Source organism: Herpailurus yagouaroundi, unplaced genomic scaffold (genome assembly GCF_014898765.1).
Source record: "Herpailurus yagouaroundi ecotype Mexico unplaced genomic scaffold, PumYag 410, whole genome shotgun sequence".
NCBI lineage: Eukaryota > Metazoa > Chordata > Mammalia > Carnivora > Felidae > Herpailurus > Herpailurus yagouaroundi.
In genome coordinates, this window is record NW_024412627.1 from 2,130,686 (window position 1) to 2,156,932 (window position 26,247).

Consider the following 26,247-nt stretch of genomic DNA (forward strand, 5'->3'; position numbering starts at 1 on the left):
TCAGCTCCGGCATCTCGTGAGCGGAGCTCCGCGGCCAGGACTCTCCCTGGTGTGGGGGGTGCCTGCCCACGGGAGGGGGGGGTCAGTGCGGGCGGCCCCCCCCCCCCCCCCCCGCCACCCACACACACCCGCTGCCCGCCGCCGGCACCCTCCTCTCACACTCTCCCCACCCGCAGCCCACCCGCCGTCCCACACCCACCCGCTCGTGCCCCTGCCACCTGTCAGCACGCCCGCACCGCCCATCACAGCGTCCTCCTCCCCCCGGCCCCCGCGACGCGCCCCGCGGCCCCCCGGCCCACCCCCCCCCCCCCCCGCCCCCCCCCCCCCCCCCCCCCGCTCGCTTGTCCGCTTCCCAACCAGCCGCCGCGTCCGCTAACTCTCCGCCGTGCACCCATCCGCCAATGTTCCATCCGCCTGCCCTGTCGCCCCGCCCCGCCCCGCCGTCCCGCAACCACCTGTGCACGTACCCGAGTGCCCACCGCCCACGTGTGGGAGGGCGAGAAGGAGAACACTGTCCGTGACTCCTGCACCGAGGGGGAGGGCCCGGGGGCACCCAAAGTAACTGTGAGCAGCTTCCTGGGCCAAGGCAGCTGGCAGAGACCCCACCACGCCCCTTCCACCGCCCACTGCTCCCAGGGGCCCCGGGCCAGCGGAAGGCTGGCTGCTCTCGCCCCAACCCGACATGCTCGCTCCTGGGTTTCTCCGGGTTCTCAGACGCTCGCCGCCTTCTAACACGCCAGACCCACCTGCTAAAACGTCCCTATACCTACTGTGTGTCCAACCCCCCCAGGCCCGGCTCCCGTCTCCCCTCCTACAGGAGGGCCCTGCCATCTCTTTGCCGCCCCTGGGTGTTTCGCTCGTCTCGGAGCACACACCCCAAGCGGCAGTCCCCAGCGCCGCCCCCGTTAGGCCCTGAGCTAAGGAGAAAGATGGCTTGACCCGTGGCAGATGTTCCGTGAGGGATCAGAGCCGGAGGAGCCAGAGAGGGGAAAACAGAGGGAGGAGAGACGGGCCGGAAGACCGGAGAGAAAACCAACAGCGACCCGGCGTTCACGGTCTATACCCTACTTGATTCCAGCCTCACAAGCCTGTGAGGTAGCAACCCCATTTTACAGATGAGGGAACTGAGGCTCAGCGGGCACAAGCAGCGGTCTCGCGATTCACAGCTATGGTAGAGCCGGACTCCATCAAACTTCCGCATTAAAGATGTTTGCTCCGTGTTCTGTTCCCCTCGGAGCGCTCGTGGATGCTCAGACATTCCTGTCATCCTTCAGGGTCAGACGGGCCCTTTGTAGCAAGCCCCCCGGAGGTGGGAATTCCTGCTGAGGCCAAGCCCCCTGCTTGCACACCTCTTAAGACAGGCAGCTCATTACTCCTCCTGCATCCCCAAAGCAGCTCTATTGGGACAGTCTTCCTCATGACAAAGGCCGGAAGGGAACAAGCAAAGGTGAGGATGGTTGTGCCCATTAGGGGGTGGGGGACGGTTGTGGGTTTTGTTCTGTGTTTTTGCTTTGACTTTTTGGTTTTTTCTTTTTTAATTAAAAAAAAAATTTTTTTAACGTTTATTTTTGAGACAGAGAGAGACAGAGCATGAACGGGGGAGGGGCAGAGAGAGAGGGAGACACAGAATCCGAAACGGGCTCCAGGCTCCGAGCCGTCAGCACAGGGCCCGACGCGGGGCTCGAATGCACAAACCGTGAGATCGTGACCTGAGCCGAAGTCGGATGCTTAACCGACTGAGCCACCCAGGCGCCCCTGACTTTTTGTTTTCAATATTTTTTAATGCTAGTGCTTTGCTAATTTTACCGTATTTTAAAAAGGGTACGAAATATTTGGCAAACATTCTGGAACCATTTGGCCTCAGGAAAAACATTTGTTTTGGCCCCAGTCACCGAAATAGTTGCATTCTTTGGAAGTAAATGCTGCCAAGATTATAGGTGTTTGGATTTTTTAAAAAAAAAATCTAGAGGCAAATATTTGATGTGCAGAAAGATTTGATTGTTTTTCTAAATGAATATTTAAAAGTGATCGTGGCTGCTCTTACCGTTGCCAACAGGCAGAACCCCGGAGAATTTGCTGGAACAGAGAAGTGATCATGCATTCCGAAGGAAAAAGGAAGGCCATGACCCCTGCCCTTCCTTGAGTTAAAATCAGGCTCCTTGTCTCCTGGATCCAGAGGCCAAATCACTGAGGACGGGGCCCCTCCTTTCCTCTTCGGCTCCCGGGAGGGGGTTGGGGCCCAGAGTCATTTACAGCGGAGAGCAGGGATTCTGTCCTCCCCCATGCCTGAGGAGGTCCCCCCACCGCCACTCCAGGCCACCATGACCTTCTCTTCCCTTCTCTCAGTCCCTTTACTTTTTGGCTAGTCATCAGCCAGTGCAGGCAAAAGAGCACCTTATGCTGTAGATTGCAGAATCCCACGGCAAAATGTCAACGAGGCCCAATCAGATGACATCAGTGGGTGAAGCAGCCAGAAAGGGCCATTCTTCAGCTCTGGCCAACTGTTGCCATGGAAAATGGGCCCTCAGATTTTCCAAAAAGTTTAGAGACAATGAAAATCAGAATTTCGTAATAAAATCTCCTGGCTTTAAATAATGACCATGGACGCTTTTAAAACCATCTGTGGGCCAAGCGGCATCTCTCAGGCTGGACTCGGTCCCCACGCACAGGAGGCCATTTCTGACCTCTGACTATTTCCCCGCCTGCATTTTCGTTCCAGGCTCTGTTCCGTGGCTTTACATTCTGGTCCCTAGGCCCGGTGCCCTTCCCTGCTGTTCTCTGGCTATTGAGTGCCCCATTTGTCTTTCAAAGGCTCGGCCACCCCCCCCCCCCCCAGAATTCCATGACCTTATAGGCACAGGCCTCGCTCCCTCCTCTGTGTTCCCACAACACAGCGCAGATCTCTTCTCCCTGGGCTTGTCACTTCGTGTTAATGAGGGTCTCCCCGGCTAACCTGGGGACTCAGTGCAGGCGGGGACCGGGGCTGCTGTCATCCTGGAGCCTTTGGCCGCCAGCACCTGGCCAGGCACAGAGCTAGTCCTGAGCTGACTTTTTATAACAAACGAAGAAACCATGCGGGACGAGGATGGAGCGATTCTTAAGCTTGGAGAAAGAGCTCTGCCTGCTGCTCCTATTCGGAGATGCTGTACGTTACGAGAGGCTCTTTGGTCAGTCTCTCCTTTTTTGGACCCAGGCTGAAGGGGAAAGACTATACTTGCAGTCTGGCAGTCAAAGGTTCAAATCAATGGGGCGCCCGGGTGGCTCAGTCGGTTGAGCATCTGACCCTTGATTTCAGCTCGGGTCACGATCTCACGGCTGTGAGATTCAGCTCCATGTCAGGTGCACACTGAGCGTGGAGCCTGCTTAAGATTTTCTCTCTCCCCATCTCTCTGTCCCCCATGCGTATGCTTTCTCTCTCTCAAAATAAAGATTTTTTTGTTGTTGTTCAAATCCAGGCTCCACTGCTTTCAAGCTGTGTCAGCTTTTTTTTTTTTTCCAAGCTGTGTGACTTTTGACAAGTGCCTTCTCTCTGAGCCCGAAACGGATGTGGGTTACAAAGGGGTCAGCAGGCCCAGCGGGCCCCCTTGCTAGAAGTCCTTCATTATCTGACTTCAGACAGATGTGGAAATAGCAAAATACCAGCACTAGAGAGGATCTGGATTCAACCACCTCTCTTCACAGATGGGGGAGCCAAGGCTCCAGGGGGCGGTGGGGGGCAGGGGGGGGGGGAAGAGATCTGTCCAAGGTGCCACTCAGAGGGTTGATAGCAGGTACTGTGTTTTAAATTCCCTTGGAAGCTCCCAGGCTTAGCAGAGTATTTGGCCCAGATGAACATGAACATATTTAATGTCCTGTCTCTTCGGTCCTAACTTCTCCATCATTCAGTGGAAAATCATTGTCACGAACTCCCTCAAGGCACCTAGATCCCAGGGGATCAGCTCTTAGCTCTGCTGAATTGTGTGCAGTCACATCCTCTGTTCTGGAACGGATTCATTGAGTTGGAAGGGCCCTTTAAAGCCAAGAATGCCGATGCCACCACACAGGTGTCAAAAGGGAAAGGGGGGCACTTATAGGGGATGTAACTTGTCCAAGGTGCTCTGAAGCTGGTAGAGGAATCGATGACGGTGGGCACGTGGCTGGGATTGGCGTTTCTGACCCCACAGCAGCCCAGCCCAGAAGAAACAGACGAACGCCAACACCCCCGCCCCTTCCCATCAATCCCCCCACATGCGCTCTCCAAGGTGCTGAAAGCCTCTCTTCAAGACTCCTGGCCCCACCCACAGCCTAACCTCGAACTCTTTCCTCTAGAAAGAGATGGGATTAGGGGAGTGATGAAGAAATGAATCAAGGTTGGCACTGAGGTGTCTGGCTTTGGGGGCCCTTCAGCTAGTGACGCTATCATCCCTTTGCCGTTCCTAAAATGTCACCACCTTGGCGAGGGCACTATGACTGCCTCTCCAAGCCAACCCTGCTCCATAAATCTGTATCCTGAGGGCACTTCAGAGACTCTGGCATATTTGGTAATATCCATTTACTTGATTCCTCCCAGTTTCCCCTACGAGGCTCTATGTGACATGAGGACACAGACTAGCTCTGCTGTTCTTACTACTGTGTCCCCAGCACCTAGCCCAATTCCAGGGACGGGATTGATAATGCAGATCTGGGGGGAAGAGCAGGTGTGTGAGAGATCCATGTGGAGGGGAGGCTGGATTTTGTCTGCCTTGGGGGCAGCTTGCCTTAGGAGCCCAAATGGGGGCCTCATCCTTATCCTCGCTGGAGTCCATCTTCTTTTTTTACATATAAAGGTATTTTTTTTCTTTGGGTATTTATTTATTTTGAGAGAGAGAGAGAGAGAGAGAGAGAGAGAGAGAGAGAGCATGTGCACAAGCAGGAGAGGAGCAGGGAGAGAGAGGGATAGAGACAATCCCAAGCAGGCTCTGTGCTGTCCGTGCAGAGCCTGATGCAGGGCTCAAACCCACGAACAGTGAGATCATGACCTGAGCTGCAATCAAGAGTTGGATGCTTAGCCAACTGAGCCACCCTACCCCTGGAGTCCATCTTCTGGGGACCCCATGTTTCTTGGGCCATAACATGCTCCTCATCTGTTTTCCACACTTGGGATCAGGTTGAGTCCACTTAACCTTCCACCTCTCCCAGGACCACTGATTTCTTCATTCTCTTATCAAACATTTGTTGGGCACCTACTGTGTGTCAGCCTCCATGCTGGGTGCTGGATCTGCATACCTGGGTGAGACATCTGCCAGTGCTAGTGAGGGAGACAGACACGCACCGGAGGAAATGACGAGGGCACACGTGTCCCCAGCTCTCCCAGTGTTGCAGGACCCATTCACTGTGCCTCATGTACACGGGCTCACTTAATCCCCTGAAATATGAGTGACGTGCCACTACCATGCCCATTTTACAGATGAGGAAAGTGAGGCCCAGACAGGCTAAGTCATTTGCCCGAAGTCTCACTGCTGGGTTTCAACCCAGGCAGCCTCCAAAGGCCGAGCTTGTAACCACCATAAAACCCCACCTTATAGACATGAGCCTCAGGGCAGGAAAAATGCAGAGGTGAACATGACCACCTCTGGCAGGGGGTGAAGAGGGCCCTGGCTGCCATCCCCAGACCTTTGAACTAGACTTGGAAAGCAACGTGAAACACGCAATCCCACTGGTAGGGTTTGTTTTTCGCCAAGCAGAGGAAGGGAACAGGCCTTTTCAGGCAGAAGGAACAGAGTGTGAAATAGGTTCTTGGCAGGTAAATGAGGTTTTCAGGAGGTGTGAAAAGCCTAGCAATGTTGGTGGCGAGCAAGAAGGTCTGTGTGGCTGGAAAGCGGGGTGAACGCGGCTGGCGGGGTGAGGCGTGGAGGGCTGTGGTTGCCGGAGTCGCTGGGTGCCGGGGGGTAAAAGGCCCAGCAATGCCCCCTCAGGGGGACAGGGTTCATCTGCCCCTGGGGTTTGCACCTTATCATCAGACTTCCCTGATGTGGATTCCTCGGCCCTGCCCCAAACCAAGAAAGTGGAATCTCCAGGGATTTCTGTATTTTGACAAGAGCCCCCGGCGTTTCTTAGGACCAGGCGCCCCTGGAGGAACACCGCCCTGGGCAGAAACGGTCATGGACTAAGCTAAATCATTCGCCAGAAGTGTGCTGATGGCCGACAGTGGGCTAGGCACACAGATGCGGTGAGGAGGCCCCGTCCTCCTGGTCTCTCCATTCTAGTGGGGAGACACTTAGCAAAGAAGGATTCCGAGAGGGACGGATGGCGGAGAAACAAAGCGGGGATGGGATGGGGGGCGAGAAGGCCTCTTTGGGAATGTGCAGGAGGGGTTGGCATGGTGCCTGACACCCGCCATGGGAGCCAGCACGGGAGGTTTTGGAGCTAGGAAGGGATGGGGGTGGGGGGAGACAGGATCAAAACTGTGTCTTAGGAGGACGGATTGGGGAGGAATTGGCCCTAGAAGCAGCAGTTTCCATCCAGAAGCCACTGAAGAGCCCGACCAAGCGACAAGATGCAAACTCGCTCCCGGCCGCAGCTTCAGGGGGACAGGTGTTGGCTCCGGGCCGAGGACTGCTCCGAATCTGGTCCACAGAGCAGCAAGAAACAGTATCACTTGGGACCCCTTGGGAATGCAGACTCCCAGGCCCCGCCCAGCCCTCTTGAGCCAGAAACTCAGAGACGGGGTCCGGCAATCTGCATTTTAAGGAGCCACCCGGGTGATTCTGGTGTCAGCGCTGGCCTGGATCTCTGAGCCCCCAGTGCCGGGGACTCGGATGTCTCCAGGCTGCACACCTGTCTGGTGCCCAGCCACTTGGCGTTCGTATTTATTTCAGAAATACTGTCTGTTTCCATTTTAATAAAGGAAGCAGACTTGAGCAGTACGATATTGGATTTGATTTTGATCTAATAAAAATGCCAAGCAGCTCAGGACCCAGGCCAGTCTTCGCCCAAATTCCCTCTGCTATTTTGAGGGCGGCAGCGGCAGAGACCCATCGAGACGGAATTCCCAGAAGCCACCTCTGCACCCGGCAAGTGACAGCCTCTTGCCCAGCCTAGCCTGGCCTTACAGACACACCTGGCAAAATCAAAAGCTTGTCTCGGGCATTGAACCTGACAGCTGCAATCAGCTGCAAACCCCAGTTGCCCCTGAAGGAAAGACACAGGCACCTGGACCATATGGCAGCATCGCCTCCATCAAATGTCACATCCGATGTGCTCCCGAGCTAGCTGGTGGCACTGCGAAGCCCCAAAGGCAAGTTTCAAAAGCAAATGCCTTCCTCGGGAAAAAGAAACTGTGGCAGAATCCATATCACAGTAGCCCGAGAGAAAAATAGCGACTCCCGGAGCAGTTAAGATCACCAAAGGTTCATGGAGTGGCTTAGGGAAAAGCGGCCGCTTGGGCGGGAGGTGGTGGGAGAAACCTGGAGCCAACAATCGAGCACCTGCTGTATGTAACGCACTGTTCTAGACTCTCAGAATGCAGACGCGAGCAAAACAAGACGGGGCACTGTTCCCTGGACCCTGGTTGGGAGAGACAACCAAACAGAAATCAAGCCCGTAAACATAAAAGGTAAGTTCAGAGAGGGACAGGCGCTATGAAGAACAGAAGACAGGGTGCTACAAGGGCCACCAAGGAAGCTGGTGCGGTCAGGGGAAGCTTCTCCAAGGAAGTGGTCTTCTGGCCGAGCAGTCAAGGTGAGACAAAGTGAGACATGCGATGATTCAGAGGGAGAGCATGCCAGGCAGAGAGAGTGGCAAGTGCAAAGGCCCTGTGAGGGGGATGTTCTGCATGTTCTAGAAAGAGAGAGGCCAGGGGGGCTGGGGCAGAACGAGGGAGGGGGGAGTGAGAAAAGGTGAGGGTGGGAGTTTGGGGGCCGGAGCAGGGATAGCACTGTACCCGGAGGAAGGGGGAAGATGGCCCCCTGGGCTGGGCTGTATCCCCCAGGGGACCAGAGATCCCAGCAAGTCAGGGTGCCTTTCAGCTCCTCACTTTTTCCACGCCCACAGGGAGAGCCATCACCCCTCCTTCCCAGGGCTGCGAAGTGCTGAGCAGAGACCTGCAAACAGTAAGCCTTTAATAATGTGGGCTCGCTGACGTCCTTCCTCCCCCGTTCCTCCTGCCCGCGTCAGCCCACCACAAAGCCGGAGCAGCTGTTCGGTGCAGAAATATTGCAAAACTCGACCAGGCATTTCCAAAATATTTTCTTGGCCCAAACCCCACTCGCAGCTAAGAGGCTGCATATTCTGGAGATGGCGTTGTCTCCCCAGACGGCCCGATCAGGCTGCCTTTGTCGCCCGTGAGGTCTGCGAGGACCAAGTCCTCGTGTGGCTGGGCCCTGGGTCCCCACACCCCGCCCGGCGTCTGTGGATGGCTGTGCCCAGCCCAGGAGCCACCCACCGACGTGGGGCGGCTCACCTGGAGCCAGACAGGCTGGGTGCAGATCCCAGCTCTGCCACTTGCTGGGCCTCAATTTCCCTGCCTGTAAAACGGGACGGTGTTTAGGATCGAATTAGTGGATAAACGTCAAGTTCTCGGAACATACACCGGGGTGACATAGTGTCAGCAGACCTGGTGGCACCGAGCTCCTCTTGTCGGCTATTTTTGTAACCTAGCCCAGGAAGCGGTGGAGCTGTAGGACTCTACCAAGTTGGATCGCTGCTGGCCAAGTGCCCCCTCCCTGTCCCCCAGCCCGCCCCCAGCCTGAGCCAGAGGAGGCGCCGCCCCTCTGCTGACACCGCGCCCGCGCTGAGCCCGCTTCAGTTCTGGCCACACCACACGGCCATGCTTGGGAGCTCCCCAGTCCAGGAACACACCTTATTCACCCCCCACGTTCCAGAACCCGGCATGGGCCCAGCCCAGAGAAGCATCTTTCCTAGAGATGTGTTGAACACGTGGAGGAACAGATGACTTTCATGGGACCACAGCAGCAGCCACCCGAGGGTAATTAAAGTGCCTGAAGCCAAGTCCCCCTCTGACAGCAGATGGGATCTTTCCCTTCCTGGCTTTACTTGGAGCCCCCAGTGCCTCCTGTGGCCCCTGGGATGGACGGCCATCCTCCCCTGCTACCCCGGCTGGGCTACCTGATAAAAGGCACTCCCTGGGAGAAGTGCTATGGGATCCGAGGAGTGGGGATCCGCCGAACCTCCGGGGGGCCGCAGACAACCCTCCCAAGCCCCTTCCCCACCACCTTCCATGGCTCCTCTGTGACCCCCAAGGCATTAGGATCCGGCTGCTTCGCCGTCCCTCCCCACCCCAGGTGTGCTCCCTAGAGGATCTCATCAGCTTCAACTACCTCCCTTCCCACCCTGCAAGACCCCTCAACCCCACGCAAACCACACACCACGGCCGCCCCAACCTGTCCTCTCCATACCCGTCGGTCGGGGACGCCAGACCCTCGATGGCTGGGGCAAACTTCTGCACCTGACTGACCCGCCCCTCACCTCCAATCAGACAAGCCGATGCTATGGGTGCCCCCGCCGGGGAACAGGCTGCTGACCTCCAAGTGCGCCAGGGCTCGCCCACCCGCCCCAGCGGAACGCGGGCACCGTGCCCCACCCCCAGCAGCCCTCAACGCCCGAGGGGATCCGCTGTTGAATCTGCAGTCATAACTCGGACACGTGCGTCCTGCACTGGCTGCCCGTGTCCCCCGGCGGGGCTCAGGGTGGTCCCCTCCACACTGTGTCCTTCCCTGACGCCCGCCTCTCCCTGCTTAGGCTGCCTTCCCCGCTCCTTCTTGTGTTTTCTGGGCTCACCCAGACAGGGGCTCGCTGCTGAATCCTGATCTCTGGCTCTGCTTCGGGGAGAACCCAAAGGAAGCCATTCGGACAGTTCTGCCAGCAGAAAGTTCCGGAACCCACCCACTTGTATCTTTATTGCCGAAGGTCGGTCGCCAGCATCACTGCTTTCCCTGCTGTGGCCACACCGGCCTCTAGTCCTGGCTCCTCCTCCGTCGGGGACTCTGCATTTGCGAGCTTCTGCCAGAAGGGTCTTCCCCCGGCCGGCCCCTTCTCATTCATCAGGCCCCCCCGCTCCTTCTGAAGCCTGGTCTGTACCTGAGACTGTCGTGTTGGTTCCTGAGTCATTTCTTACTTTCTCTCTCCCCCTAGACGCTGAGCCCCGCAAGGTGGGGGCCTCCGTCTGCTGTCGCTCATGGCTGTGTCTTTGAGGGAACAAATGATGGATTCTCTGCAGGCTGCGGACCTGGTGATTGCATGTGATGCTTGTCTTGGGGAGGAAACGCTGCTTGGGAGAGGACATGGGCGCCAGGGCAGGGGTGAGGGCCGTGGGGGCTGGGCTGGGGGTGGGGGGAGGGCTTCTGCAGTTCCCCCCACCCTGGGTGTCCTCATTCTTAATTCCGGGGCTTGCTCTTAGAGCCAGACTGGGTCTCCTCCACTCTTTCTTCGTCCTCGGGCTTCAGGGATTGGCCTTTCCTGCCCCCAAGACAGGCCCCGTGGCTTCTTTCCACCCAGAGTTTCCTACCCATTCTACAGGAAGCATGGGGAGGCCCAGGATCAAGCAGGAGCCGATGGCACTTGCACACGGCCAGGGTTCTCAGCCTTCGTCCGTACTACGGGACTTCTGAGCCCCTCGGAGGGATTTCTGCACCCCCCTGTTATCCCTGAGGTGGGCCCTCCCCAGCGCCCTCCATGCCCTGGTTCCTGACCCCTTCCTCCAGGAAGCCCTCCACTCCAGCACAGACACCTGGCCTGCAATCTCAGTGTGTGAGCCCAGGGTCCACTGCAGCACACCCCCCCCCCCACCGCCCCGTTCCTCAGGCGGATCACTGGCATTTTGGCCACCTCACCGGGCCAGCGCGTCCTTCGGGAGCCCCCAGAGTGAGGACCAGACCTCTCCTCTTCTCCTCCCAGGCCCCTCCCTCCAAGCTGAGCCATTTCTCCTTCAGTTCCCGGGATCTGAGGTCAGACAGACCTGGGTGTAAGCCTCCACTGTCTTAGTGTGAGCCTCCCCCAGCAGACCTTGCGGTAGGGATGGGAGCGTGCGTGATGTTAAGGAGGTGCAGGGTGCACAGAAGGAAGGCGGCCAGCCCCGGAGGGCTGCGAAACCCACTACCCGGATCTGTTCACCCTGCAGGGGACCAGGCCAAACACAGGCCTGGAGCGAGCCCACGCAGGGAGCTCCCCAGGCACTTCCCTCCTTCTGTGATCGCAGGTAGGGGAAGCCCCCTGGCACAGAGATGCAGATACCGGCAGCCGGAGGGCACTGAAACTTCGCTTCCCACAGCCCTGAGACAGCAGGCACGGACAGCGTCTGCTTGAACTGCTCTGCCACAGGTGGCCAAGCTGTGTGACCTTGAGCAAGCTACCCCACCTCTCTGAGCCTTAATTTCCTCAACTGCAACATGCTCGGGGTCAGCAAGCATATGAGGTCAGGCATGAAAGGCCCTTGGCAGGGGGGTGAGGTGGGCATCCGGCGGGCTTAACTGAGATGCTGCCATCTTCACTTTAATCTCACGTTGGCTCCCTCTTCTTCCGTCTGGAACAAGGCCCTCTCTCCTTTCGCCTCCCTTCGCTTTCTGGTTCAGACATTTGTTTTCCTAATGGGTGCCCTAGATTCTGCCGAGGGCATCCCCCACAGCCAGGTAGACGAAGACAGTGCACTCTGGCTGCCACACGCCTCCACGGCCCAAATCTTGCCCACTGTCACCTCCTGTCGAGCCCGGAGCTGTCCTCCCTTCCGGACAACCCAACTTGCACTTGAGCTGTGGTTCGCCTGCCTGCCCTTAGGCACCCAGCGTCCCTCTCGCTTTCCCAGCAGCCCACCCCCATGGCGAGAGGGCCACGGCCGCCGCGTGCAGAAGACTTGCTACAGCCCAAGGTGCCGGGCCTCGGTTTCCCCATCTGCGGTGTGTGTCTGCGGGAGCGAGCAGGGGTGCGGGGAGAGGCGGGCCTGGCTCATCTCCGGGGTCCCCTCTCCGCGGATGGCCCACGAATCTGTAGCGCGGGCTACCGCAGACGAGGCCACTTACGGGCAGGGTGTCTCTCGTGGCGACAATCTAAGTGAAGGTCCTCCTCCTCGAGCCCATCCCCCTTCTCGAACCTGGAAAGAAAAGGACCCAAAAGCCTGCGTAAGAGCGAGCGAGCTGAGTTGGCAGAGACCCAGGACCTGAACAAAGGTACAGTCCTTTCCCCTCGAGAACAACTGTGCAAAGTAACTCTGTGCCCCCCCCCCCCCCCCCCGCCCCGTGGGAGCCTTCCCGCAACCCCCTTAGATGGGCGTCATTATCTCCACTTTGTCGATGGGGAAACGGAGGCACTGGATGCTAATGAGACCAGTCAAGCGCCACCAGCTAATAAGTCAGAGGCGGAGCAGGGACGCCAACCCACGTGTTCTCACAAAAAGACGTTCCGTTATGTGCAAACGGGACACGACAAAAGACTGCGCACAGTTTGATTTAAAAATTATACACCGGGACGCACAAAAGATTATTTGGCAGAATCTATACCAAAAGGCTAACAGGAACTAACCTATTTTTGCTTCCCTCTATTTTCTGATTTGGGGCCAATGGACTCCTATCAGCTGGGTCTCTTTTCTTCACCAAATCAAAGCACTTCCTCGAGGCATGTCTACGCATAAACAAAGCCCCGGCCCTCTGATTTCTGGCACAGAAGGTTTGGAAGGTGGCTCCTTCCCCCCGACGTGTGTGGCTGCCTTCTCCCCTGGCATCTCAGGATCACTGCAGCTCCAGAGGGGGCTGGCATTGGTGTGGCAGAGATGCGAAGCACGGAGCAGAGGCTGACGAGGGTCTGGTGGGGGCAGCTGCACAGGGAAACCCTCACCCCTGGCCCAGCACTGCTTGGGCCCGAGACTGGGCAGGGCCGTGTTCCCACATTGCGCTCGCCTCTTTGTAACCCACATAAACTGCAGAGCTCCGCCTGGTCCAGTCCAGAGGAGCATCACCCTTCCAGGAGCACCGTCTGGTCCCCAGAGGTAGACACAATTCCAATCATTATGGTGTCTGCGGGAGAACACCGCCCGTGGCCGTACGTTTTGATATCTTTCCTCAATTCCTTTTTGCCTTTTACTTGCTCTGCACTCCTCCACTCGCCTCCTCTTTGCACTGACACCCTTGTTTCTCTCATGCAGGGACGTCTCCGTCCTCTCCCAGGCAAATGCCCCACCCCTGTTTTCGGATTCCTCCTAGCGCGTCTTATGTCTAGTTGCCCAGTGTGTCCAGACGCGTGGGGCTACAGAAGGAGACATGGGAAGGTGATGAATGACCCGCAAGCCATGCCAGATGCCTAGTAGAAGGGACAGGAACACTCATGCACTGATCATTGTGGTTCCCTCGGACTGCTCATTCATTCATTCATTCATTCACTCAACAAGAACTTCCAAAGGACCTGCTCTGTGTAATCTACACCAGATTCTGGGTGCACCACAGAAGTGCCTGCATCACTTCACAGTCTCTGCCCTCAGAGAGCTTCTGATCGGGTAGGAAGGCAGCTCGCACACGAGTCAGAAAATGACAAGTGTTGCGGCGCCTGCTGACGCAGTTAAGTGTGTGTTAAGCATCTGACATTGGCTCAGGTCGTGATCTCGCGCCCTGACTTCTGAGCCCCGCGTCGGGCTCTGTGCTGACGGCTCGGAGCCTGGAGCCTACTTCGGATTCTGTGTCTCCCTCTCTCTCTGCCCCTCCCCCGCTCCCTCTCTGTCTCTCTCTCTCAAAAATAAATAAACATTAAAAAAAGAAAGAAAAGAAAATGCAAGTGTCGTATAACGGCACCCAAGATTGCCCACTGTACTGAGGGGCTAAGCCTAGGCTTGCCAGGGAGCAAACTGTGAACACAGTTTTGGTCATTGTTGTTGTTGTTGTGTTTTGTTTTTTTAACAAATATTTTGTAGGGCCTGGATGGTTCCAGACAGCAGAACAAAGCCCTAAGTGTTAACGCTACAGGAAGGCAGATATCATCGGCAGATAGCCTCGTCAATGCTATGAGAAGGTTCCATACAAGGAAAAATTTCCTTCTTTTCTTTTCTTTTCTTTTTTCTTTTTTCTTTTCTTTTCTTTTCTTTTCTTTTCTTTTCTTTTCTTTTCTTTCTTTTCTTCCTTTTTTTCATCCCTAGTAGAAGCATCTTTGTTATTTTCCTGATAGCACAGGCTTATTCCAACAACTATAACTCCCACACAATAGAGCAAAAGTCCCCCTATAATGACACCTCCGTGTAATGGGATCGCCACTGTTAGGAGTTTAGTGTATATCTTTTCAGAACTCAACTTTTTTTTTTTTTTAACATATATAGTCTCAAATTAAACATGCTTTTGTAACCTGTTTTCTTACCCACAAAAATCTCCAACATCTTTCCACGTCAGTACATGTAAACCTCACTCGTCTGTTTCCTCATATTGTATGTGAAAGAACAGTTAACATTCAGTCCCCTACTGACAGATATTTAGGGGTTTGTCCAGTTTCTCACGCTTCTAACCTGCAAGATGCTAAGCCCCCATCCCCAGAGGTAATCAAGGAGAGACTATCACCATTTGTGAAACTCAAACGCTGGATGGAGGCTGGACCGTGTAGCTGAGCCCATCCCTGTCCCAGAGGGCCATCTTTCTGGCCATGTCCAGTGACTCTGGGTCAACAGATGCCTGCCCCGTCATGTAATGGGCCTTGAACATCCTCCTGCGTTTCACAGCCTTAACCTTGAACCGATTGTTCATCTACCCCAGGCGCCTAGTTCTCACGGCTTCTTATCTTCTGAGATCATTCTTCACCAGGCCTCATGCTGTGCACCTCTCCTTGGGCTCTGCCGGGACCCTCAGCCCTGGGGAGAGGGGTCAGTGCGCCAAGGAGCTGGTGTCTAAGGAGAGAACCGGCCCCACCCGGTATGGTCCCTCCTCTTCCTGGTCACCCAAACCTCCAGGCCAAGAAGCTCAAAGTGCAATAGTTAACATTTCAAAGAACACCTGCCAATTAGTGAGCATTTGCTGGGGCCAGGCCTTGTGCTGGGCTTGGGGGCCACAGGTACCACTCAGAGGGGCCTCTGCCCTTAAGCTCACGTTAATCCTGACTTAAAATGCTAAGTTCTAGGCTAGATAATGTTCATTCAGAAGGTTGGCAGGGCGGACAACTGCCTAGACCAGGTGTTGGCAAACTTCTTCTGTAAAGCTCTGGGTAGTAAATAGTTAATACGTGAGGCCTTTCTGGCCATACGGTCTCTGTCCCGACTACTCAACTGCCCCTGTAGTTTGAAAGCAGCCGCAGACCATGTGTAAACCAATGAGCGTGTTGTTTAGTAGGTTATTTACAGCAGGTGGTGGGCGAGATTTGGTTTTCGGGAGACAGTGTGTTAGCCCCTGGTCTTAACAAGGGTTCTCCACTTGGAGGCCCACCGAAGTCACCCTGGGAGGTTTCTTTTTTTTTTTTTTTTTAATTTTTTTTTCAACGTTTATTATTCATTTTTGGGACAGAGAGAGACAGAGCATGAACGGGGGAGGGGCAGAGAGAGAGGGAGACACAGAATGGGAAACAGGCTCCAGGCTCCGAGCCATCAGCCCAGAGCCTGACGCGGGGCTCGAACTCACGGACTGCGAGATCGTGACCTGGCTGAAGTCGGACGCTTAACCGACTGCGCCACCCAGGCGCCCCCACCCTGGGAGGTTTCAATCACCAGGCGACACTAACGCACAGCCAGGGCTGAGAACCACCTGTTGGGACCAGCAGAGGCTGCGTCGAGGGGGCCCGCCCGCACCTGCCACTGGAGCTGCATGCTGGAGGCCACGGGACCTGCTCACTTCTCAGACAGGGAGCTGGACTCACACAGGTCTGCCTGTCTCTCTGCTGTGCCGTGTGGCCATTCTGGAAAGAGCTGGTTTCCTTGCTCCCACACAGCCCTCTCTACCCGAGTCGTCCATGCAAGTAACAGATCTGCGGGCCCCCGTGAGGGGCTACGGCGTGGCAGCAGTCACGGCACGGGCTGATGGCCCTCCCATAGCCCCCCAGTGCTTCCCAGCAGGAAACACGTGAGGACGAGGGGATGCTTGGGGCACGACCGAGCCCTGCGCCCTGCGGCGAGGAGGGATCGCGGCCGACGGCAGCCCTTTTAGCAGGCAGCGTGGCCTTGTGCGGCTCACCTGGATCCCGTGGTCTAGCGGTTTCTATGTGGCAACGGGCACACAGCGGTAAGCATGACGGTAAGGACAAGCACACCGCCCCGCTGGCGAGTGCGGAGCCCGGAGCCTGGCACCTGACGCAGTGAGGACGCCAGACAGGTTCACCACCACTGCTCGCAAACCTGCTTAATCGTTCTTCCCCGGTACGCTTTGGAGTCCGAGAGAAGAGGATGCCGTCTCGCTCATTCCCCACTCGGAGGCCTCAGGGTCTAGCCAAGCGTTTGGTTAGCCGGGAAGGAAGGGAGAGAGGAGGCGCGCAGACGGCCCGAGGCTGAGATCAGCCCACGTGGGGAGCATCCAAGGTGCTGAGTGGAAAGGAGAGAACTTTCCACCGTGCGGAAAGGGGAGAAACAATGGCTAACGGCACCAGGTGACAATTACATTCGACCTGACCTGTGATGTCCTGGAGGAAATACGATGTGCTTTCTGAAGACAGGCTTTTTTTCTTTTTTAAACGGTAGTGTGAGAAATTACCCACAAATCCCAGTAAGGGCCTTGATGGGGAAGTGGGGGGTGCTGGGACCGAAGCAGTGCTCAGAAGGGCGGGCGGCGGGTGGGGGGAGGGGCAGCGAACCCCCCCCCCCCCCCCATGCGCTTCCCTCTGCGGGTGCTGGGCGTCTCTTCTGTGAGCTACTTGAGTCTGGACATGTCCCGATCGCCTGTGAGTCTTGATTTCCTCCTCTGGTCAATGGGCAGAAGAAGGTTACCTCTCGAGGCGGCTTCGGGATTAGCCGAAGGATTCCATGTAAAGCGCTGTGTAGAGTTCTTCCCGATACCGTTATTACGATGGTCGCCAGCGCCCTCATCCCCCGGGGCCTTTATGGCCTGTCCCTCTGTGACTTCACCTCATAGCCCCTGACGTGGAAGGATGGTATTTTAACATGCTCACCAATCCTCGCCCCTCAAAAGGAGCCACACACCCCTTCCCTCCTTCCATGCCATCAGTCAGACCTGAGCCACGTGCTGCCACAGGAAAGGGGTGTTTTGGAAAAAGCAGGGAAAAGGCTTCAAGGCATCAGGTATGTCTGGATTCAGAGCAGAGGGCACCCACAGGAGGAGGAGGAGGAGGAGGAGGAGGAGGAGGAGGAGGAAGAGGGGGAGGAGGAGGAGGGGGACTAGAAAGGGGAGGAAGAGGAGGAGGAGGAGGGGGAGCAGGAGGGGAGGAGGGTGAAGAGGAGGAGAGGAGCCTTCCGCCCCAGAAGAGACAGAGTCTTCCCAAAGTGGGGACAAGGAGAGTCAGACCAGAAACTCACAGTGAGTCGATGCTGTGGCTGGTGCCCAGTGAATGAGCCCCGGGGAAGGGTGACAGGAACCGCGGTACCTGCTCCGACTTTCAAGCGCGAGAGGAAGAAACTCGTAAATTGTCTCAGTCCCCACTATTTGGGGTCTGTGCGCACCCACGCAAACCTGCATCCCTACCAAAGTCACCACCACCACCGCCATTAGCATCATGCCCATTTTACAGACGTGAACACTAAAGGCAGGATAGGCTAGGGACTTGCCCCAAGTGTAGCGGTGTGCTGGCGCAGGTTTACCCTGGCTCTCCGACAGAGGGCAAGAGCCCTGCTTTGCGGCATTGGTGACTACTCCGGCGTGGCTGATCTGAAGGGATCCGTGTGACGTCACTGACCACGGAGCACATCGGCTCCAGCCCCGCGGCTGGCTAGTGACAGGACTGCGCGTGAACTCAGGTTTATCGGTCCTCGTATCTTGAGTGTTTCTCTGTGTCCTGCAGGGATTCTCAGCCGCACCCCCCCCCCCCCCCGCCCCACCCCGCCCCACCCCGCCCTGCCCCGCCGGGTGGTACCTGCCCCACCTGCGTTGCGAGGTCCTACAGGCAAGTGAGGCCGATGTCCCGCCTCCTCAGGAGTCCCCCAGTACCTGCCCGCCTAATTCCAGGGCCAAACGTGGCCACAGCAGGTCAAGTCGCCACAGCCAGGGGCTCTGCCAGGCCTTCCCTCTGCTGTGACAGGAGCCCCAGGGCCTCTCCAGCACAGCCCTTCCAGAATATCCTCCCTCCCCTGTGACCTTGTTGTGCCATCCTCAAAGCCGGCCCCTCTCTCGCCGTGCCCGGGGTTGGCTTCTGTTTTCTGAGCCACCAGCCACTTCCAGGTATGAACTGGTACGTACGTTTCCCCCTCAATCTTCAATCGACCTTGGACCAATTTTTTGAAATAAAATACAATAAAAATGAGTTACTAGAAAATGAAATGGGAAAACCACATACGAAGAGCAAGCTCGGGTGTCCCAGCAGCCCCTTCCTTCCTTCCTGCCTTCCTGCCTTCCTGCCTGCTGTTGAGAGAGCTTGTGCATGCTCGAGCAGGGGGCAGGGGCAGAGGGAGACGGAGAGAAAATCCCAAGCAGGCTTTGTGCCGTCAGCGTGGAGCTGGACTCAGGGCTTGATTCCACGACGCCGGGATCGTGACCTGAGCCGGAATCAAGAGTCGGATGCTCAACCGACTGAGCCACCCAGGCCCCCGGCAACCTCCACTTTCTGCCAGAGCCTCCAAACTTGGACCTCAACTCCTGTCCTCACGTCACTGTGGATGTCTGCAAATGGGCACTGGTTCGGGGCCGCACTCTGAGTGCTGCTGGGGTGCGGGGCCTTCCTTAACCCGCTGGCCACGTCCCCCTCCTGAGTCACACACGGGCCGCCTCTGCTCTGTGCTCCGGCCCCCGTGTTTCCTGGACTTAGTAGTGCTCACCAGTCACCGGAGCGGCTGGTTAAAACGCACATTAGGGTTCGGCAGGTCTGGGGCGGGGCCTGAGATGCCGCATTCTAGCAGGTTCCCAGGCGAGGCTGACGCCGTTGGCCTGGGATCACATCTGAGGAGCCAGTCGCCAGACCCTTGGCTTTGGGCGCGTGTGGGGCTCCGCTAAGCTTCGTCCCGGTCGCCCTCTGCATCCTAGGCTGCGGCCCAGCGGACCAGGCCTCCAGGGTCCCCCCCATAGTCCTGGCTACACATGGGCATCACCGAAGAGCTGGGAGCAGTGCCGGTGGGGCAGGAGGGCGCCGGGGGCTGAGGGGGGAGCCTAGCCAGCTCCCTCCCGCTTCTCATGTCCCCTCCAGCTGGCTGTTATTTAGCAGAACACGTGGGAGTTCAGGGAGCGGCCGTTCCTTCCAGATGTGCTCCCCTCTCCCCTTCGATCGCTTTCCACTTCAAGGGCCCATCTGTGCGCTTAGCTTTCTTTTCACTCACCGGCGGCCGGCGGCCTAATCGTGGAGCCAGGCGGGGGTCCCGCAGTGTCCACGGGGCCACCTCCCATTTCTGGGCGTCACGCTCCTCTCCAGAATACACGGTGATTTCAAAGGACCCCAACAAAGAGTGAGGAAGCGCAAGGCGCACTGCTGGCCGCGGAAACAGCCGGGTGAGAGGATGTCGTGCCTGAATGGGTCTCAGAGGCTAAATATCGGGGGACAGTCGCAGAGGACAAAGGACACCGTGATTCTGAAATGATCCATGTGCACTGGAATAAAAGGCTGGAATTACAAGAAACGTCGGCAAACCGATGACCACAAATAGGAAATTAAGATTCCACAACGTCTTATCAAAAGTGCCATTCCAAAATAGGGGGAAATAAATGAGCTTTTCCAAATGATGCCTTTTTTTTGCTCTTCCCATCTCGTGAGTGGTATCATCATGATGCGAAAGAAACACTTGGAAAGTAACGGAAAAGATAAATATCCACGTAGCCAATGCCTTCCCTGATGGTTACGTGCAGCTGGCAATTTTTTTTTCTCTCCAGTCTCTCCGATACTAGGGTTTTAAGTGAGACCTCTAGAGAAGAGCGCCTTGAGATTATTTTCAGAACCACATGGGTGAGAAATTGCGACTTAGGAAAAAAAAACGAATAATCACTAGCACAAAGTGGAACCCCCACCTCACCTTCAACGGCCTCTTGGGGGCTCCGGGGGCCCTGTGGTGCCCTCTAAGCCCCTCCGTCGGCCTACAGGGCGGTGGGCACACCTGAGGCGGGGTGCTGTTCAGCTCAGCCAGGGAAACAGTGGGAAACCGCACGCTCTACCCATCAGACTGGTGGGGGGTAAAACAGGTGAGCGGACAGGCGTCCCTGCCCCGTGGACCTTGCTGAGTACCTGTGGGCTTAGAACTGAGTGCAGCGGGGGACGACGGTTCACGGGGCTGTTACAGGACAGATGGGGGTTTGTGCAGCTCAGGGTCAAGGCTGGAGGCACCACCTGAAGGCTGGACCTCGACAGAGCAGAGTGGGGGGCACTCCGGGCAGAGGGGACGGCAGTCCGGCAGCTACCTGCAGGCAGGGGAACCATGTGGCTGGGGGACTGCGAGGGCCCAGGGGGTGCTGCACACAGGGGAAGGGGACCAGGGTCCTCAGTGAAGCTAGGAGTGCAGAGAAGGGGAGGGGGTGGGCTGACGGCAGGGGTGAAGCCAGATGCAGGAAGACCACGCAGGGCCCGCAGGGGTCTGGCTCCAATACGCCGGACCAGGAGGCAGAGAGATGCGGCAAAAAGACTGGGTTTGGAGGAGACCATCGTGAGTCGGTCCTGGCCCTGCTGATTTTAGGTGCTTTTGAGAATCCGAAGTAGCAGCAACAAAGAGGCAGATGGATGTGGAGTGAGGCGGTCTGGGGTTGACTAAGAGTGTGGGAGTCCTGGCACATGTGCGGCCACTGAGGCTCACGTCAACTGAGGACAGAAGAGGGCCTAGAAGGAGCCCTGGGAGCATTGCCATTTAACAGAACGGGGGCGGGGGGGGGGGAGTGGGTGGGGCCGAGGGAGGAGGGTGCGTGCTGAGCGTCAGGGCCCCCGGGAGCTGTTTGGGGTGGGGGTGAGGGGGCAAAGGGCAGACTGCAGGGGGCTGTGCGGTGAGAGAGAGATGACGAAGTGGACACAGACCTTTCCGAGAGCTTCCCGACAACAGACGGGAGAGCAGAAAGCAGAGAGCCCCCTCTGCACCGGGCAGGGGGATGGGCAAAATGGGGCTCAGCCCCTCCACGGTGTGGGAGTCGTTCATCCCGGGCCCCCTCCCCCCCCCCCCCCCCCCCCCCCCCCCACCCCCCGCTTGGCATCTAGCTGCTCCGTGTCTGCCTCCAGGGACCAGCGAGGGCTGGGCCCCAGGAAGCAGGCCTGGGGAGGGCTCCCAGGCCACACCGTCGCCCCCGCACTGTGGGAGGAGGAGAGAGATCGGGGATCCAGGTCCAACTCCCACTCCTAAGTCAACCAAACTGCTCAGCTTTTCCTAAATACGTTTGTGTGGCCCCCCCACCCCCACCCCATCGCCAGCTTTTGCTCATGCTGCTGCCTGAGCCTGAACGCCTTCTCTCACCCACCGCCCTCTGGCCGCTGAGCGCTGCACGTGCCTTTCAAAACTTGGCTCAAGGGTCTCATCTCTGAAAGCCCTTCTATCTTCTAGCTCCCGGGGATGGGCCCAGGCCCTCGGCCTGCCGTCACCTCCAAGAGACCCCATGCTTGCGGTGCTCACTAGACGCCGAGGCAGGGGCAAGGCGGGTGATGGAGAGCCCGGAGGACTCCCCGGGGGCACCTGCTCCTCCCTCCAGCCCACAGACACCACGCAAGAACAGGGGCCCAGCGAGGCCAGACCCTCCGCTTTCTCGTGAGAAGCAAACGCCTGGATGTTTTAACGTGAACTCTCCTGATTTTTACAACTCAGCCAAAATCGAAAAATGTGGAAACCACCCCGGGGGGCCAAACAAAGCACGTCTTTCTGCTGAGTTCTCCAGCGGCCGCCAAGAGCACAGCACGTGCTGTGCCCCTTTCTCGGGCAGGGAGCGTGTCTTACTTGCCCTGTATAGGGAGGTTTCTGGCAGGGGTGTGGCTGGGGAAAGGGGGGCCCTGGTTTAGTTACAGATGCTCCGCTGCATCATCTCACGTAATCTTCAAAAGCGCGAAGAAGGTGTCAGCCCATCTTCCAGCCAGGAAAACTGAGGCTCCAGGAGGCGAGGTGACCCACAGCTGGGGACGGACCCACAGCCAGTAAACTGCGGCGTCAATTTCCACCCTGGTGGATTTCTTAATGAGTGCAGCCCGGGTTCGACGAGGACGTGCAGGCCAGGCCCAGGAACAGCGCCCGCAACAGGAAGTACAATCCTGCATTGTGATCGGCAACGTAATTATTAGGGAGGGTCGGTCAGATACCTTATTGGGCCCCCTGAGGTTCCAGGCGCCAGGACCCAGTGGAAACCAGAGAGACCATTCCCGGCTTTCTCTGGCAGCATCATGCACACGGGAAGGAGGCAGGCACGGACGGAGGAGGCAGTAAGGGAATCAACACGTTCAGAGAGGGCCATGCCACAGAGCAAGGTGAAGGGCCCCAGCAGAGGAGCAGGAGCTGTCCTCCCTCCGGAAGCCCCGGAACTTTCTCCCACCCCCGCGGCTTTCCCCAGGGAGGCGGGATGTCTGTTCAGTGCAGCTAAATTCCTCCTGGAGTCCAATCCAACAGGTCTGGCTCTCCTCCACGCGTCGTTAAAGCAGATCTCAACATTAAGCATTCAAGAAAGCCGGGCCTGCAAATATTTACCTTTCGTTCAACAGCTTCCGACCCTCCCCTCAGGAGGCCCCATTAAGACGCCCTCCTCGGGGATGGGAGGCAGGGTGACTGGGAGAGCTTAATTCCAGACATTTCTCTGAGCAGGAGAGGCTGTTCAGACTCAGGGGGAGGCTCCCCAGTCTCTGCTCTGCTCCGCATGTGTGTGCACATGTGCACACGTGTGTGCACGCGCGCACACACACACACACACACACACACACACACCTTTCTTCCACATCCCACTGCATTTCAAAACCTCTAAAATTGTCCTCAGTCCAGGGTACAGCAGGAGAGGCCTGGAGGAAGGGGGGATCCACAAATGCCTCTCCCCCAGACAGGAATGGCAGGGATGGCTGGGAGACCCTGCACCCTCTCCCAGGGCACCAGCCCCACTCTCACCCTGTGACCCTCAGCAGACTCCCCTCATTCACCCCTGCAAACCCAGCTCCCACCTCAGTGTCAAGCAGAGGCTTCTGACCAGTGCTGAGAGGCCACACCTCACGAGACTGACCGTGGCCTGCTTCAAATCCCAGCTCTAGCACTTACCAGCTGTGTGACCTTAGACAAGTCACTTTACCTCTCTGTGCCTTGATTCTGCATCTATAAAATGGGGACACAATAGTACCTACCACCTCACACAGGGGCTGTGGAATTCACTGAGGCCACAATCTAGAGCAGACAGAAGAGTGTTTGGCACAGGCCATGCACCATACGTCTGCTGTGGTTATTCATACGGTTATTAGATTCCCAGTATCTGAAATGCCGTCTCCTAGGCCGATCATCCTAAACTCATCATTACCAAGCTTTACGTTTCACATGAGTAGCAGACGAAATGGATGCCTAAACACAAAACGTACCCAGCACATCACCTGGGGTATCATAGTGTGACTTCCCAGGCTGCTGACCGCTCAGGGCTCTCCCACTTGGGGTCGGAGGACACTGGCCCAGACAGGCTCAGTGCCTTACCCGAAGTCACACAGCAGCGAAGCCACAGGACTGGAACATGCCTGCACGCAGATCGAGTCTTCCTTCCACCCCTTGCTCCTTCCACAGCACCCCCCAGCCCCAAGGAGGAGGACGCAAAGGCACGGTGGGCCCCCGGGACCTCCCCCCTCCTGTCCCTGGCTGCAGTTCTGAGGACACTGGCCACTGCAGAAGGTCAGCCCCGCTGCTGCTGGGCAACTTGCAGCCACCTGTGCAGAGATCTATCCATGTGCTCTGAGCTCTGAGTGGGGAAGGCACAAAAAAAAAAAAAAAAAAAAAAAAAAAATTAGAACAGCCCAGCTAAGCTGAAATGCTCTCCTCAGAGAGGAAGGGAAATAAAATTTGATGAACCTCTGCATAATGTTCAAGTTATGAACGCGTAAAGTGATATTCTGCACATATGCTGGGTCCCATTCATCTGCCCCCACATTGCTGGGGCCTGAGCTGTTAGGGACCGTTCCAACCAGGGCACTGGCAAACGGCAACTTCTTGCTGATGGGGTACTGTCTTCCGTCTCAGCAAAACAGGGCTGGCCGTGGGTGCCCCGGGCTCTTCCACGGCCGAGGCGGCAGCTGGTGCAGTGTTAATGGGACGGTCTCAGACATCGGGCTGTATGGCTGCTATAAACGCATCCTGAGCTCCTACTGGGGGTCCCGTGAGACGCCAGTCACCGCCACCTTCCTAATGAGTGTGCTCTGTCCACGCCCGGGGGCAAGGCGGCCCTGTATGCCTGGTTAGTCTGACCCCCGTCCTGGCCCCAGCTGAGCCGCCCCAGGACTGGACCCCTGACCTGGGACTTTGGCGTGGGGGTGCTGGGAAGCTAAATCCGCCTGATGATCATAAAGCTTGAGCTGAATGAGCGTGAGGCACAGCCAGGCCTGAGGTCTCCCAAGAGAAGAATTCAGTTTATGACCCCAAGAAAAAACCAATTTAATAAACACCTACTAGGGGGCCTGGCCTAGTTGTAGGTGCTCGGAATACAGTGGGGAATATGACAGCGAAGGCCTTCTGCCGTGGAGCTCACAGCCTGCAAACTATCCAACAGACAAACAGAATAAGGTCAGATTGTGTAGGTGCCCCGAAAACAACAGCGACTAGAACAGAGTGTGTGGGGCAAATTTAGACCGAGTGATTAAGGAAGGCCTCTCTGAGCAGGCGGCATTCAAGCCGAGGCCTGAGTGACCCAGCCAGCTGAGTCTTCTAAGCAAGGGCGTAGCAAGTGCGAAGGGCCCCAAGGGGGTGAGCTTGCAGTGCTTCAAGGGACAGAAGGGACACCCACGTGGCACAGGAGAGACAGGTCCGTGTGTGCCTCTACATGCGACTCCTAGGCTTGAAGCCCTTCTAATACCCCGCAGAGAGTCCAGCTCCTCGATGCTGCCCAGCCCCGCAGCCTCCTTCCCCCTTTTCCTCCCCAGACTCTGTCATCACGCCGGACAACCCTTCAGTTCCCTGCCACTGAGAGGCATTATTACACATCCAGTCAGCTCTCCTAAAAGCAGACCCTGTGATAAGGATTTGACAGGTAGTTTATTAAGGAGGTGGTCCCAGGAAATATGCTAACTAGAAAGTTAGCCTACCTTCCACTCATTCATTATCCACCATCCATCCATCCATTCATGCATCCATGCATGCATCCATCCATCCACCCACCCACCCACCCGTCCACCCGTCCGTCCATCCATCCATCCACCCACCCACCCACTCACCATACATACATACACCCAACCACCCACCCACCCACCCATCCACCTATCCACCCATCCACCCATCCATCCATCCACCCACCCACCCACTCAACAAAACATACATACACCCAACCACCCATCCATCCACCCACCCACCACCCACCCACCCACCATACATACATACACCCAACAACACATCCACCCACCCACCCACCCACCCACCCATCCATCCATCCACCCACCCACCCAACAAAACATACATACACCCAACTACCCATCCACCCATCCACCCATCCACCCATCCATCCATCCACCCACCCATCCATCCGTCCATCCATCCATCCGTCCATCCACCCACCCACCATACATACACTCAACCATCCATCCATTCATCCATCCATTCAAACACTCACCATTTATTGTTACTTCCTCTATTCCCAACTGGACTCTGAGGACTCAGGTGATCAGATGCCTGGTGGTCAGTCCCTGACCTTGAGGAGACTCCTCCTCTAGCAGCCATCAACAAACAACCCCACTGCTGGGTCCTCTTTTCACCCAATGCTGTGACAGAGCCCAAGAAGGGGACCTGGGTTCATTCCCTGTGCACCCTTATCTTGGTTCTAAGAAGCATGGGCTAAATGGCAAACTCTCAGACTCAGTTTTCTTCTTCTTAGTTTCTTGGGTTCTGAGCACAAGGCAACCTCACGTCCAACAAAACATCAAAATGTCCCAGAAATTCCAACGCAATGGGGTCCAAACTCTGCCTCACCCAGACCGTCCCTTCTACCCCACAACCGCCCAGGGATGCTTCTGTCAGATCACTCACTCCAGTTTTTGACTGGAGCCCTGTGGCCACTGAGGCTGAGCCCCAGGCTTTGGCTTCCCAATGGTGGCCAGAGGCAACCCCATGTGTACTGA

General features: G+C 56.9%; 1 protein-coding gene across 1 annotated transcript in view; it reads right to left on the minus strand.

Annotated features, from left to right (window-relative positions):
* Nucleotides 1-26,247, minus strand: part of GSG1L (GSG1 like) — a 133,578-nt gene continuing 107,331 nt past the window's right edge. The window contains exons 5-6 of the mRNA XM_040463628.1: nucleotides 11,991-12,061; nucleotides 1-62 (exon numbers count right to left, since the gene is read on the minus strand). Of these exons, the coding sequence (XP_040319562.1) occupies nucleotides 1-62; nucleotides 11,991-12,061 (133 nt within the window). The remainder of the gene's footprint in view (nucleotides 63-11,990; nucleotides 12,062-26,247) is intronic.